This window comes from Lasioglossum baleicum, chromosome 7 (assembly GCF_051020765.1).
Source record: "Lasioglossum baleicum chromosome 7, iyLasBale1, whole genome shotgun sequence".
Taxonomy (NCBI): Eukaryota; Metazoa; Arthropoda; class Insecta; order Hymenoptera; family Halictidae; genus Lasioglossum; species Lasioglossum baleicum.
Genome location: NC_134935.1, coordinates 5,266,550 through 5,279,842, shown reverse-complemented (window position 1 = coordinate 5,279,842; position 13,293 = coordinate 5,266,550). Strand labels below are relative to the sequence as shown.

Below are 13,293 nucleotides of genomic sequence, written 5' to 3'. Positions count from 1 at the left end.
AAAATCTAACCGCCCATGTTTTATTCTGAAATCGGACATCTACAATCGCCTAACAACAATAAAAATCAGCAACGGGTCGCTTCGATTGCTCCTCTGATAGCTCTGGTGTTAATTGTTCGAGGCCCGACACTTTCGTCATCGTTCACGAATCCCGTTCTCGCCGAAAATGCCGATTAGCATTTATAATTCACTGTTCCAAACGTCGAAGGTTCAGCTGGTCTGGGATCCTGCGGCGAGGAAGACGGTTTTAAAGATTGTCCGTCCGTTGTTTCTCGACTGGCGAGATAGAATCTGTCTCTCGAGCCTGGTCGGGTCCCAATGTTGGAACCATTTTCTGGCTGTTTCTCCGTTTCGTTCGAGGGCGAACGAATCGATCTTACAACGCAGCGACGGCGTCGAATCACCGACGGAATTTCGAAGCGGCGCTTATTTACGAACTGCTCGATTAATAAAACCAGCCGCGCCTTCGATCATTATCTGCGCAGGGCTATAAACCCGCGCGGGGCCTCGTTTTTCGGGTGATTTCAGTATTACCTTCCTGATGCGCATCGGTAACAATTAAGAATAACGACGATTCAAATTATCCTATCGGGCATCTGGACACTTTTTTACGGCTCTTAGATGTTCTACCTGTTCGTCCTTGATGATCGAGTTCCCCTTTATTGTCTTCAACTAGGGAGTCTAAAAATTGCCGTACCATTATTCACAATATTGTTCACATTATTCAATATGTTGGTGTCTAATCAATTACTACACATTTACATAAGTATTGTATAAGGTATTATATCAATTATTCATATTCATAAAATGAACGAAATCATATACAATGGAATTATTCTAGGTCGAAAGAAATGTTTAATGACTATACGATTGTCATGATTACTTTTCGTAATCACTAGACTACGGATCTCTCTGTAAAATAAAATCTGTCCATCTGAATCGCAAGAAACTGAGTTGAGACAGAAATTTAACTTCTTCCTGAATATATTTAATAGATTAAAAATAATATACTGGTAAATACCTTAAATTCATCTAACATTTTGCTGCTTTACATTACACCTACTCATTTTCGTCTGACGAGTGCCTATGTATAATCCGCAGTCAGGTTGCAAGGGGGTTGAAAGGCTGCGCTGGCTAAAGTAGAAGAGGGAGAAAGAAGAGAGATAGACATTGATCCCAGGTGAACGGAGTGGTAGGTGTCACGGCGAACGAGTCGGCCAAATAAATGTCTCCTACGCGCGATGAGTCACAAATCCTAATGAAAATAATAATGCCCGAAAGATTCCGTTCTTTCGTGGCCGCGCGGCGCAACGCGGATAAATTTACTGCGCGATCTTGCCTCGGATAAGGCATACCTGGGGACACCTCGTCGGGGTTATGGACCCTGGCATGCAACGGGTGGCGAGGAAAGTACCGGTGGAAACAAGCCGATCCTCTTGTCCACCGTCTCGGAAACTACGTCGTTCCACGTGTGGGATCTGTTGCATCGCGTCTCGCGGAGATAATTCTTGTTGTCCCGGGAACGAAGAACCGGGACTCCCCTGCAACCGGGGGACCAGATTTTCACCTGCCGAACGGATTTATCGTCGCCTTCGCCGAGACACCGGGGTCGGATCCTGGGAAGGATCACCGAGCCGATTCCTTTTTAACACAGGATCTTTTTTTGGTGCTAGCTTCTGATCCTGGCGACGATAATTTCGCGATCGCCGCCGCTGAAAACAACTATGGCCACGTTTCCTACGCTCGGACAGGATTCATTGGAAATGGGAGAACACGACTGTTAGCATAACACTTTGACCGCCGCATAGTTCATCGTAAACTCACCTATACCGTCCCGGCGTCCCTTCATCCTTATAAGCCGTTCCTGTATCAATTTAACACATTTCTCACACGGAGGAACATGTTATTCTGCCATTTCTGGAACAATTGATCTGTAACTTTTATGTTTAAAGTGAAAACTTCTTTAGTACATCACTAGACAGCAGATCTTTGTGCGAAATAAACGTTTTCTTCTTGAATTGCAACAAACTGGAGTGAAATAGAAATTTATCTTCTGTCTTAATAGTTTAACAGTTCAATTCTAATGTTTTTACTGTTTTAAATTCGCTGTCTATACGTCACGCTCCCAGGTGATAGTACAGCTCTGAACAGCGGGAACAAACATTTGACAGACCTAGAATGTTGGATCTCTAATCCTACGTTGATCGAACCAGCACCGTTAACTCTACCGTGAATTTTACACGATTCCTTAATCTCGTGTTGATCAAACCGACTCTGACGACTACCGTGAATTTTTACACGAATCCCGGATAAGCAAGGAAGAGGAGTTCGATGCAGGGTTCTGTTATCAGCAGCTCGGTAGCCTAGCCGCGGGGGCTCCGGGGACCGGTTCTCGAAAACAACACCCCGTAGACAAGTGTCGTGGCACTTGCGGCGGAGACAGTGCCGTATCGCGGCGGGCACGTCTAAACGACTTGTAAAACAAGCGCTTAACGATTGCTCGTACCTGAACGCAGAGAGAACGGAACGGTGGAAGACGACGCGTGATGTTCTGGTGGTGGGGACGCGGTAGAAGGAACAGGGGGAACAAGAAGAAGAAGAAGAAGAAGAAGCAGAAGGGGACAGTCACGGGGCCCTTCAGGTCCCACGTGTTTCGACTTCGAGGAGGTCCAGCCCGCTAAATTGAGTTTACGAGACGACCGAGATCGTCTCTTTGTCTCGCGCCGGATCTCGCTTTATATTCCTATTCTTCCATCGTTTTTACCCGTCCCCCCATCCCCTTCCGCGTCCACCCTTAATTCACAAGTACCCTCTTCTCGGTAGTTTACGCATCGGCCACGGTATTATCTTACCCGATATTATTCCGTGCCCCTATCCTCTTCCGCTTCGAGTCACTGCCGATCACCGCTCGGAACTGCTCCATCCCTTTCTCTCTCTCGCTCTCTGTTTCTCTCTATAGCCTCGGGTTCTTTCGTTCAGTAATTATATTAGACTCATTCCGTATGCCCGGGGTAGAGGGAGACCGGTCCGGGCGAGATTATTCGATAGAGGGTATATTACGAAAGCGCGAATCGCGGCGAGGCCGATTCGCCGGGAAATATATTAATTGGGATGCGGGGATACGCCACCATGTATTGTTAACCGTGTAACGAGAGGCTCGTGGAATCGATAAGATACGTAAAACGCGACCACGCCGATCCAGAATCATCGAGCGAGCCTCCTCGAGCGAGATCGCGTGCTAGATCGGTTTACGGTTCGATATAGCCGCCTCTGAGGAAGGAGTGTGTATTCGTTCGTTCAGAAGAAAAGTCCAAAATGGAAATTTTACAGGAAAGCTATTTCTGAAAAGTACCTAAAAGTGCCAATTTCTTTTGCTGTATGTAACAGCGGGAGGCGCCAAAATTCTTAAATAAAAATAAAACTTGACAGTTTCCGAAACGTGTCTGTATCATTATATCCATTAAAAAATAAAAGATAATGATAAAAAAGTTAAATGGAACCGTTTTTGAACCATGTGTATGCTATTATATCCATTAAAGCAATAATTTTAGATATATTTTAGAGAACACCCGATAGACAGCGTCCATCATTTCTTACACGACCAAACGTTTTCTGTTGCAGTGGCCAAAGGGAGGACAAGACCCACGGCGGGGGGCACGATTCGAGTAGCGAGAGCGGCGACGAGTCGAAGAGGCTAGCGATAGGCCCGCCACAATCTCAGCAACCGTTGGCTTGCGCGTTGCAACAGCAACAGCAGCAGCAACAACAGCAACAACAGCAACAGATTGTGGAGCACCAACAGACGTCGAACATGTACCAACTTCCGCCACCCGTTTCCGTCTCAAGTCCTCACGCGTATCAAGGTCACGGCTCGACCTTGAGCCATCCTCATACGCCGACGCACCACATGCAACACCACGACGCCAGTAGTGAGAGCGGTGACGACAAGCGGAATCTTCATCATCAGATACAACAACATCTTCAGGTCGGTGCACAAACTACACACGGCTTGGTGCATCCGACGGCGACCTTGCCACCGCCACCACCTAGCTGCGCCCAACAGAAGAGTCAGCTGGATTACATGCAGTACTATAGCCCGCAGGTTAGCATGACGTTTCAGTAACACGGGTGATCTTCATCGAATTCGCTTATGTCTCTGTTTCGTTTCGAAAAAATCACGCTCTAGGCGTGAAGGGGTTTTCTATGAACGATTATATCGTCGGCCTCATATAAAAGCTGCCTAACATACAGTCCTTACTGTATTTTGCTCCTTAGCAAAACTGAACCAATAACCGCAAGTTTTGAATAAATCATTATTTATTGCTAGCAATATAGAAGAATAACAAAATATCAACATTATAATTATTTTTATCATAGTTAGAAGTAACTTAAGAAATTTAGGCTTAAACCACGACATGTGAAACAAACGTTAAAGCATGGAGGCGGATCCCTAATGTACTGGGGGTGTCTAACAGCATTTGGTGTTGGATCACTGCACCGAATTAATGACGTCATGAATCAGTACATGTACGAGGATATTTTACAAGATCATCTCATAGATGCTGTTAAAAATATGCCTTTTGAAGAAAAAAATGTAATTTTCATGCATGGCCGAGACCCTAAGCACACTGCTAAAAGTGTAAAAAATTGGTACAGTACTAAAAAATTTTCTGTTATGGATTAGCCTGCACAGAGCCCCGACCTCAACCCCATAGATAATCTATGAGGTTTACTAAAAAGACGACCTCGGGATTCATACGACTCCCAACCAATTCCAATCACAGATTTGTATGATAGAATTCAAGAAAAGTGGAAACAAATATCTCCGGATTATTGCAAAAAATTAGTAGAAAGTATGCCAAAGCGAATTAGTGCAGTTTTACAAGCACGAGGGTTGTGGACGAAATATTAAAAATAAATAATATATTAAATATTGCCAAGTGTTGGACGTGGTGCAAAACCGAGTCGATCTATTTTTGTTGTCATCGCTAAACGAGGAGACATTAATTATTGAATAAAATTTCTTAAGTTACTTCTAACTATGATAAAAATAATTATAAAGTTGATTTTTTGTTATTCTTCTATATTCCTAGCAATAAATAATGATTTATACAAAACTTGTGGTTATTGATTCAGTATCGCTCCTTACTGTAGTTTGAAAAAATCTCCGTGTAATTTTGAAAGACGTCTAAAAATAGGTTTAACTAAACAAGAAAGCTCTAGAAAAACGGTTGCGTCGGCTGTTACAGGATTACCTGATCAGCACGCCGACCTCGGCGGACCTGCAGAAGTCTCTTCCTCACACGGCGACGTCGATGCAGATGGGTGCTATAGCTCCTTCCATGGGTGGGCTGAGTCCGATGGGGCCGTCGACGATGCTGCCGAACACGATGCAGGGTGTGAACACGATGAACACGATGTCGATGAACGGCATGGGCATGGGGGCGTACCAGGGTATGGGTTCCATGGGCATGTCGACGTCCCACGGAGGTTATCACAGCGGCCTCGTGTTGGGTGATTATCATTCGTTGTGACCCTGGGCCCCAGCCAGCCAGAGCAAAGGAACCAAGAGGAAACTGAACGGAGAGCTGGTCTCATAAGGATCTGCCACGGCACGCGTCCTCTGAAAACGAAACCGTTTGCCAACGTGTCCGAGTAAACCGAAAGACTCCGTAATCGGTCTGAATTGATCGGTCCGGGACTATTGTGATCCCCTAAATCGATCGGAGAACGTTTCCCTACCTCGGTATCAAATCGAATTCAGAATCAATCGCGAACGTTCCCGGGGTTCTCGATGGAAGAGATCGAACGGAACGAACACGTAGATCGTCGATCGCACCGGTACGTGTAATTAACAAATCGAACAAATCGTTCGAAATCGAAACAGACTCGTCGTCGAGCGTTTCGAAGAGAAACGACTCGTAGTTTCTTGACACGAAGTCGTTTCGCCTCGATGACGATGACTCGCGGAGCTTTGAGAAGTCGCACAGTGGTCTAGCTCGGCTCTAGAGCCGGCTAGAGCGGAGATCGAGATGGACAGTCGCTTCCTGGTGAAATAGCAAAAGACATATTAGCATTTTTCTTTTCGCGTATCGCGTATCGCGGCGTTACGCGCGACAAAGCAGAGCTCGTACACTTCCAGAAACGCGGTGACCGCGCACCGTGTCTGTTTTTTTTCACGGATCCAGCAAACCCCTGCACCCCTCGAACCCATCCCCTAATTCTCGTAGCGTTAACGCCCGTACCTAGCTCCTCAGAATAAGAGACAACGCATACGTTATTTACGGTTACCAGTAGTCGGGATCGAGCCCGTGCACGCTTCAGCTGGTATGAGCGATGAGAACACACGTCCGGGATTAGCGGACGCCATGCTACGATCCGCTCGAGCAATAAAGCTTGCTCTCAGGACGATCAAAATTCATTTTACGGTATGGCCTCAATTATTCGAACGTCTTAGTGTCTGAAGTCCCTGCTGGATATCTTTAATACGTTGAAAGTAATTCATTAGTCTATTTAAATTCTTCAGATATTTTTACTGTCATAAATCAGACGTACCCATCTTTGTCATAAATGCATAAAATCCGCAGTCTAATCATTATACTAAATATATAAATCGTGCAATTGCAATTCAGAAATGAGAATGCATTATGACGACAACGTCTGATTTTTCGAGTAATTTATATATCCAGTGAACCAAATTTTCGAATCGACGTGGTCAATCTAAATTTTGCAGTTCCTGCTGCATCTTGAGAAATGATTTCGATTAAAATCGTTTTAATCAGCGTGGAATTCGTCACGAGAAATCCATCTCGTTCGTTTCTTTCGCGGCAGTATGGCTGACGTTACCTTGAGAAGACGGACGAAGAGTCGTCAAAAAGACAACAACGGAGATGCAAAATGGAGAATGATTCCTGAGGCGTGCACGGCTCCCCAGCCAGCAGCTAATTAATTAACGTCGCTATAACGAACCACACATGCTCTTTATACGCAATCTTCTTACACCGTACGCTTCTGTGTTTGTCCTGTGTACATATGTAGATAATACACATACACACACACCCACACCAACACACATACACGTACATACATACGAGACATGTATACATTATCACACACGTATACACTCACATTCGAGAGAAGATTAAGTTAATCTCGTTTGTATTAGGCGAGTGCCGGGTGCTCGCGATTCAATTTCACCTCGTGATACTTATAATTATTCTTGATGACGGCTCATTGCATGGAGTTTTTCTTTTTATTCGGTCCTTTATCACTGTCAAGATATGCCATGTTTGTTCTCGTTGTACAGATTGTTCGTCAATTAATTGAGAACTTTGACGATTCAATCGAAGAATTGAAATACATCATCGATAGCAATTTGTAATTTATTTTTCAATCAAATAGAAATGTAGACATTAAATCGGTATCGTGTTCCTTCGTTGGAACTTCAAGCTGTTATACAGGGAGTGCCAAAAGTGTTGTACTTCCTTGAAAGGGGCGATTCCTGCGATCTTTTCTTTGCGGAAATGTTCTCCTTGTTCAGGAGTTATTAACATCATCTCGTTAATAGCTCCTTAACAAAGCTGAAGAACATTGTCGCAAAGAAAGAAGTTACTTCAAACGGCCGCAGGAATCGGCACATTCTGCAAAATGCAACAATCTTTGGACACCCTGTGCAGTTCAAATCGGGTGAACCTTTCTTACTATAAAAATACCACCATATAATTCTAGTGTCTCATTAGTGTAAATTCTTTCTGACAATGTTGTATAATTTCAATTGTTTAGAATGCTCAGACTTATGAGCTGTGGCAAGTGACGTGTTCGTCCTTGCAGACTTGTCCCGAGACTGGCGATTTTCCTATTGGCCAACAACAAATTGGACCAAGCGTTTTTTTAACGCTGTCGCTCGAAATCGGGAACGCTTCGGTTTCCAGGAAGAAATAAATTGGATTAGCAGAGGGTTAATTAGCTTCTCGGTTGAAAAATGATTTGAAACGTGCCAGTAAGTGGACAGAAACGTGTAGATTCGAATGGTATGCAAATTAGCTCGACCAAAGCGGCGCATAGTAGGCGGAGCAGCTGTTTCCTGCCAACCAATTGGCTAGTGTCAATCGTCCCTTCGCGGATTAAATCAGCAACACCTTTTATGAATGCTACAGCCGCTACCGAGCCACGGGTTCACCTTGCTTCAAGTTGTTCGACGATTTAATCTCCGCGACAATGTCCTGCAAACAAATTTTTCTTCTCGGAATAGATGGTGTTGTTCGCACACTCGATATTTCGCACTATTACACTCTGCGCCGCTATCCAAAAGTTTCAGATTTTTCAAAATGCTCGCATAGAGCCTGCAGTAAATTCAGTGCACTCTTGATTCATTAATTATTAGCTTGTTGTATGTTATACAATTCTTATTTCGATACGTGCGCCGATAAAAACAGTTTCATAATCTCAACAATGACGGTAGTTCTAGTATTAAATATGAACGAATACTTTTTGTGTATAGTATTTTAAAGTACAGCTATTATACATATTGGCACTGCTAAGAATCGAGTATTGAATAGTACTATGTATATATAGAAGAAGAAATACTGTTTGATTGAAAATATCACTTACAAAGAGTATGTCTCACTTAATAAAGAGCAGTAACTTGTCCCAGTTCCCAGAATCACCTGTATGTTATTGAAGAAACTGGCTAAACATTTCGACAGACACATTCTTGTCAGCTTTTCGCTTTGAAAGGTCCAAAGTTTTCGAGAAGGGCTGCAAACAACTCGAATCGAAACTCTTCTTATTTTCGAACGTTCTGTACACAGGCAAAGAATCTCGCGATCCTATGAATATTTCTTTTGTAAATTACCGACGAAAATTCACCGAAAAATTCGAAACTCGACGCGCACCTGGTATATGATAGACACCGTCATAGAATAAGTTAGCGGGTAAGTTATCATTTAATCGCAGTTCGCAGTCTGTACATAACAAGAGGAGAACGAGAGTGATAGAGGCGGAAAGAGAGATTGCGAGAGAAAGAGGGAAGAATGTCAGTGAAAAGTGTGCGATCGTGGAAAAGAGCAATAGGCGGCAGAATACAATTTGAGAGAATGAGAGAGCGAGTGTGAGAGAGAATGGGAGAAAGAGAGAGAAGAGGGGACAAAAGTGGAAGAAAAGGCGAGACAGAGTCATGGGATAGAGGCAAGAGTTATCAGTTCTCTATTTAGGAGACATCTCTCGCGCAGATGTCCCGGAATGTATTCCATTCGCTGCGACATTGCCTTGTAAGATTCTTATCTAGGATGTTGAGGAGGGAAAGGATTTCCCTTTAAACAGAGTCCTCGGGACGAAACAGGGTAAGAGAGAAGAGAGAAGAGAGACAAAGGGAGAGAGATACAGGCCGGATACTAACGAGCAAAGAGACACAGCCGCTTTTCTACAGAACACGCGCCTTTGACTCTTCGCTGTACCAAACTCTCAGGCCACCTGGTACACGTAAGGAAATCGCAACAGGTGGAGATCTTTTCGCAGATCTTATGCTGCACTTTTAGTTTTCTTCGAAATTACAGCACAACTTCTTTATCTGTCCATTTTTATGATTTTTACTAGCCATAAATATACTTGATTTTATTTAACTATACGTGATTTGGTCCCGCGTTATGGTACACTTTCAGTTTTCTTCGAAATTACGGCACAACTTCTTTATCTGTCCATTTTAATGACTTCTATTAACCATAGACTGCGAATCATTATGCAAAATAAAAATTGTCTGCATCGATTGCAAGAACTAGAAACTAAATTGAATGTTACTCCTTCCCTTACTGATTTTAATAGAGAAGAAATCATATATTAAGATCTTTAATTTTTTTAATTTTTCAACAATTTTGAATTTCATCTTCTCAATTTTCAGTCTAGCCATAAATAATATTATATTTCATTCAACTAAACGTGATCTGGTGCAACGTTTGAAAATTATGGCACACAGGTTAAAAATAATCAAGTCTGGTGTACGAAACGTCTCGAGATCTCGACCATCGTTGCGTTTCTCTTCGAGATTTTTATCGACGAACACGAGCCAAACCATTTCGATTCACGCACAATCTATATGCTTTGTACGCCACAGTATACACATACTTCTCGACGACACCAGTTTGCGAAAAAGTTTCTTGCAGGAGATCTACAATGATCACGAATTCAATCGTTTTCTTCAAATCCGGACAAAAAGATTCTGCAATGTGTTCTCCAAGATACAGCTGTGTTTAGTCATCCTAATTTATAAAATGATACGTACTACTGTAAATGTAATTACTATTCCTTTTTAAAGAAACTTCTATCTCGAACTGTGTACACAGAAAAAGACATTTGTTACGCATTTTACTCGATCATGTTTTACGAAAGATTGATCATTTTCTAGTTTTACTCTCTACCAAATGTTTTTTCCATAATCACGCAGAACATTTATTTGCGAACGATCATTACTAGAGACTGCGGATCTTAACGAAAATTCGAAATTATTCGGATGGATTGTACAAAACATATTAAAATCTCATTTTGTCATTGAATGATCTGGATAAATTGAAATCCGCAGTCTGTGATCATCATAAAAATTTCATTCGACGACTCGAAGTTCGGGATCAATCTAATCATTGTTAATCGACCAAAGTTTCGTTTTAATTGCGAACTAAGTTTGCACAAATTGTCTAGCGACGAAAGACAGAAGATTAAGTGAGATGAGAGGATTAAATGGAAGAGAGTGAAAGAGAGAGAGGAAATTAGAGAAGGAACACGTAGAAACACGTAGAGACACATAGAGACACAATATCGCACGCGGGGAATACTTCACGATGCAAGGACGATTATTAATAACCGGGAGTTCTTCTCGTTCGTGTATTTTAGCGGACAAGCCTAAACGTTGCACAACTAACTAAGACAAATCGCTCTAGAAGAAGCAACCGTGAACGAAAGAAAGAGTAAGAGAGACTGATGCGTTTATGCAAGTGTATGAATGAGTGAGAGAAAGAGAAGGAGAGAGAGAGATAGATAGAGAGAGAGAAAGAGAACGAAGAAGGCATGAAATAAATAAGTAAAGATGTCACCGATGTACGATCGAACTGTAACCGAGTAAAGTTGATGTTATTTAAAGTAATAAAAGGAAACTATTATATACGTCGCGTAGCTGATTACATCTCTTTGTATCCTGCACACAAGATCCCTGTTAATCCTTCTGCGATCAATGAATTTTTCAGTGAGACATCGTTGCCAACGAACGATCTCGTTGAGAACTTACAATTTAGATCTGACCCAGACGTTTCAACTAAATCAAAGTTGCACGAGTTGCAAGAGATTTGGACCAAAACCAGACCTAAGCTGGTGCTGTAACAAATTCGAACTAAATCAAGACACGATTCAGACTTGAAAGAAATTTGGATCGATCCCAATGTCAACTGACAGTCCGACAAGAAATTTTGATTCAATTCAAGCCCATCCTAGATTCGCGAGAAATCTTGACTGAATCAAGAACGCGTTCTCCGAGCTGCACATTTGGATTAAATCCAGACAAGCTAATCCTCTGGTAAAGAAGCCTGCTGGGACGTTGTCAGTTATCCAGTTGAGCTTTATGCAAAATAAAATTTTTATTCGTCGATTGCAAGACGCAGGAACCGTATAAAAATGTCTTCCTATCTCTAACAATTTTAGTAAATTGAAAATAACATGTGCATAAATACGTTCACAGAATATTGACTAATATAAATTAAAAACGGTTGTTGTGACCATTCGTTCCATATTTTATCAGTCTAACTAAATTTAATGTTGCTAATGTTTTACAACATTTTTCTAGATCTCGCACTTCGAAAAATGGACGTTGCCGCATTCTCTCGAAACGCTGTGTGTCGTGTTAAAACGCCGAACAAGATGGTTGGAGGATTTAGCTCGATCAAACGCGAGAGGATCGTCCCGCCGTGAAAGTCGGCTCCGTTTAAGGGAAAACGGAGCGTTGTTTACGAAACTACCTGCAACAGCTCAGAAAGATCGTCGATACGATACGCGGTGGTAATTATTTCAAAACGAGCATCGGTCCAGTTCTATTAGCTCTATCAGCGATCGCCGATGACAGATAAGGTCATGGGGCCTCGGGTCTTTGTGCCGATATTTGCCGGTTCGAGTGTACGCAACGTTCCCTGCCTGGAACCATCCGCTTGTGCCACAAGGATCGATCCTGGAAAAGAGCATCTGGCCCTTCCACGTGACCCGATTTCTTTGTGCCGGCCAAACATCTTGTCTGCCCTATCGGCGATCATCAGGCTAGCAAAATCTCTTGAAATTATACGTATTATCCAGTGTGTCCCAGAAACTCTCTTTCTCTCCAACTGAAACATCTTTGTTGTTCGGAGCAATACGCGGGAATATTCCAAATATAAAAGTCTGTCAATCTTCAAATCTGTGGTAGTTTCATTGACGAGGCAAATTTTTGAAAGTTTTTCGAGCCGTTCGAATTTTCATCTCGAAGGACAATGAACACTGCTTTACGAAAGTAGCGGTTTGTATAATTACGAAATAGCCTGATTGAAAATTTTCGAGAATCGGCAACGTAGTGATTACATAAATACTTTTCGGATTCACCGTACATGCTGAAAATTTCATCGAAATTGGTTAGCATTTTTACGAGCTACTCAAAATGTAATTTTGATCATTTTTAGTCGTCTGTAGCTCATGGCAACGTTAAATAATTTTAAGAATGAATCGTGCGTGTGTACCTTGTCGTTTTTTATAGTTCCTAGAGCGAAGGCGGCTTTCAGGACTGGAGGACGAACGCCGACGATCCTAAAAAGTATCGAAAGATCCTTTAATCGGCTCCCTGGGCCTTCGACTCCGTCGTTCCCTATTTCGCCCCTTCCTTGTCGACGTCTTTTCCCCGATCCGTCAGCCGGGCGGAATAAGAGCAGTCGACGCATGCTCATCGGCCTGTTATAATTTCGGTTCTATTAGCCTCGTAGTGGGACCCGTAAGCCCTGAAGGGATTTCGAGAGATCGTAAAGTTAAGCCCGGACCCCACAGAGACAGCGCCGTGTGGATCCTTTCCCTTCTCTTTCTCCGTGTGTATGTGTCGACAATATGCTTCGAACGATTTATACTTCATACCAACAAGATCTATCAGTGCTACTCGGAACGTTGTCCGCCGTGACCCAAAAATTCGAATTATTCTCTCCCGAAATTTTCCAAATTCGTGGAACATCTCGACCGACCTACCAGGTATTTTTTTCTTTTAACCTTTAAGTGAATTTAAAATGTATTTGAAAAATGCAATGA

At 42.6% G+C, this 13,293-nt stretch overlaps 1 protein-coding gene across 3 annotated transcripts in view; it reads left to right on the top strand.

The window, feature by feature from the left end:
- Positions 1 to 12,656, top strand: part of So (SIX homeobox 1 protein sine oculis) — a 53,011-nt gene extending 40,355 nt beyond the window's left edge. For 2 of the 3 annotated variants that reach the window (XM_076426943.1, XM_076426942.1), the window contains exons 4-5: positions 3,622 to 4,102; positions 5,250 to 12,655. In XM_076426943.1, the coding sequence (XP_076283058.1) occupies positions 3,622 to 4,102; positions 5,250 to 5,534 (766 nt within the window). In that variant the 3' untranslated portion in view covers positions 5,535 to 12,655. Of the gene's footprint in view, positions 1 to 3,621; positions 4,103 to 5,249 lie in introns of all 3 variants that reach the window. The other variant, XM_076426944.1, reaches the window with a different exon arrangement.
- Positions 12,657 to 13,293: the final 637 nt, after the last annotated feature.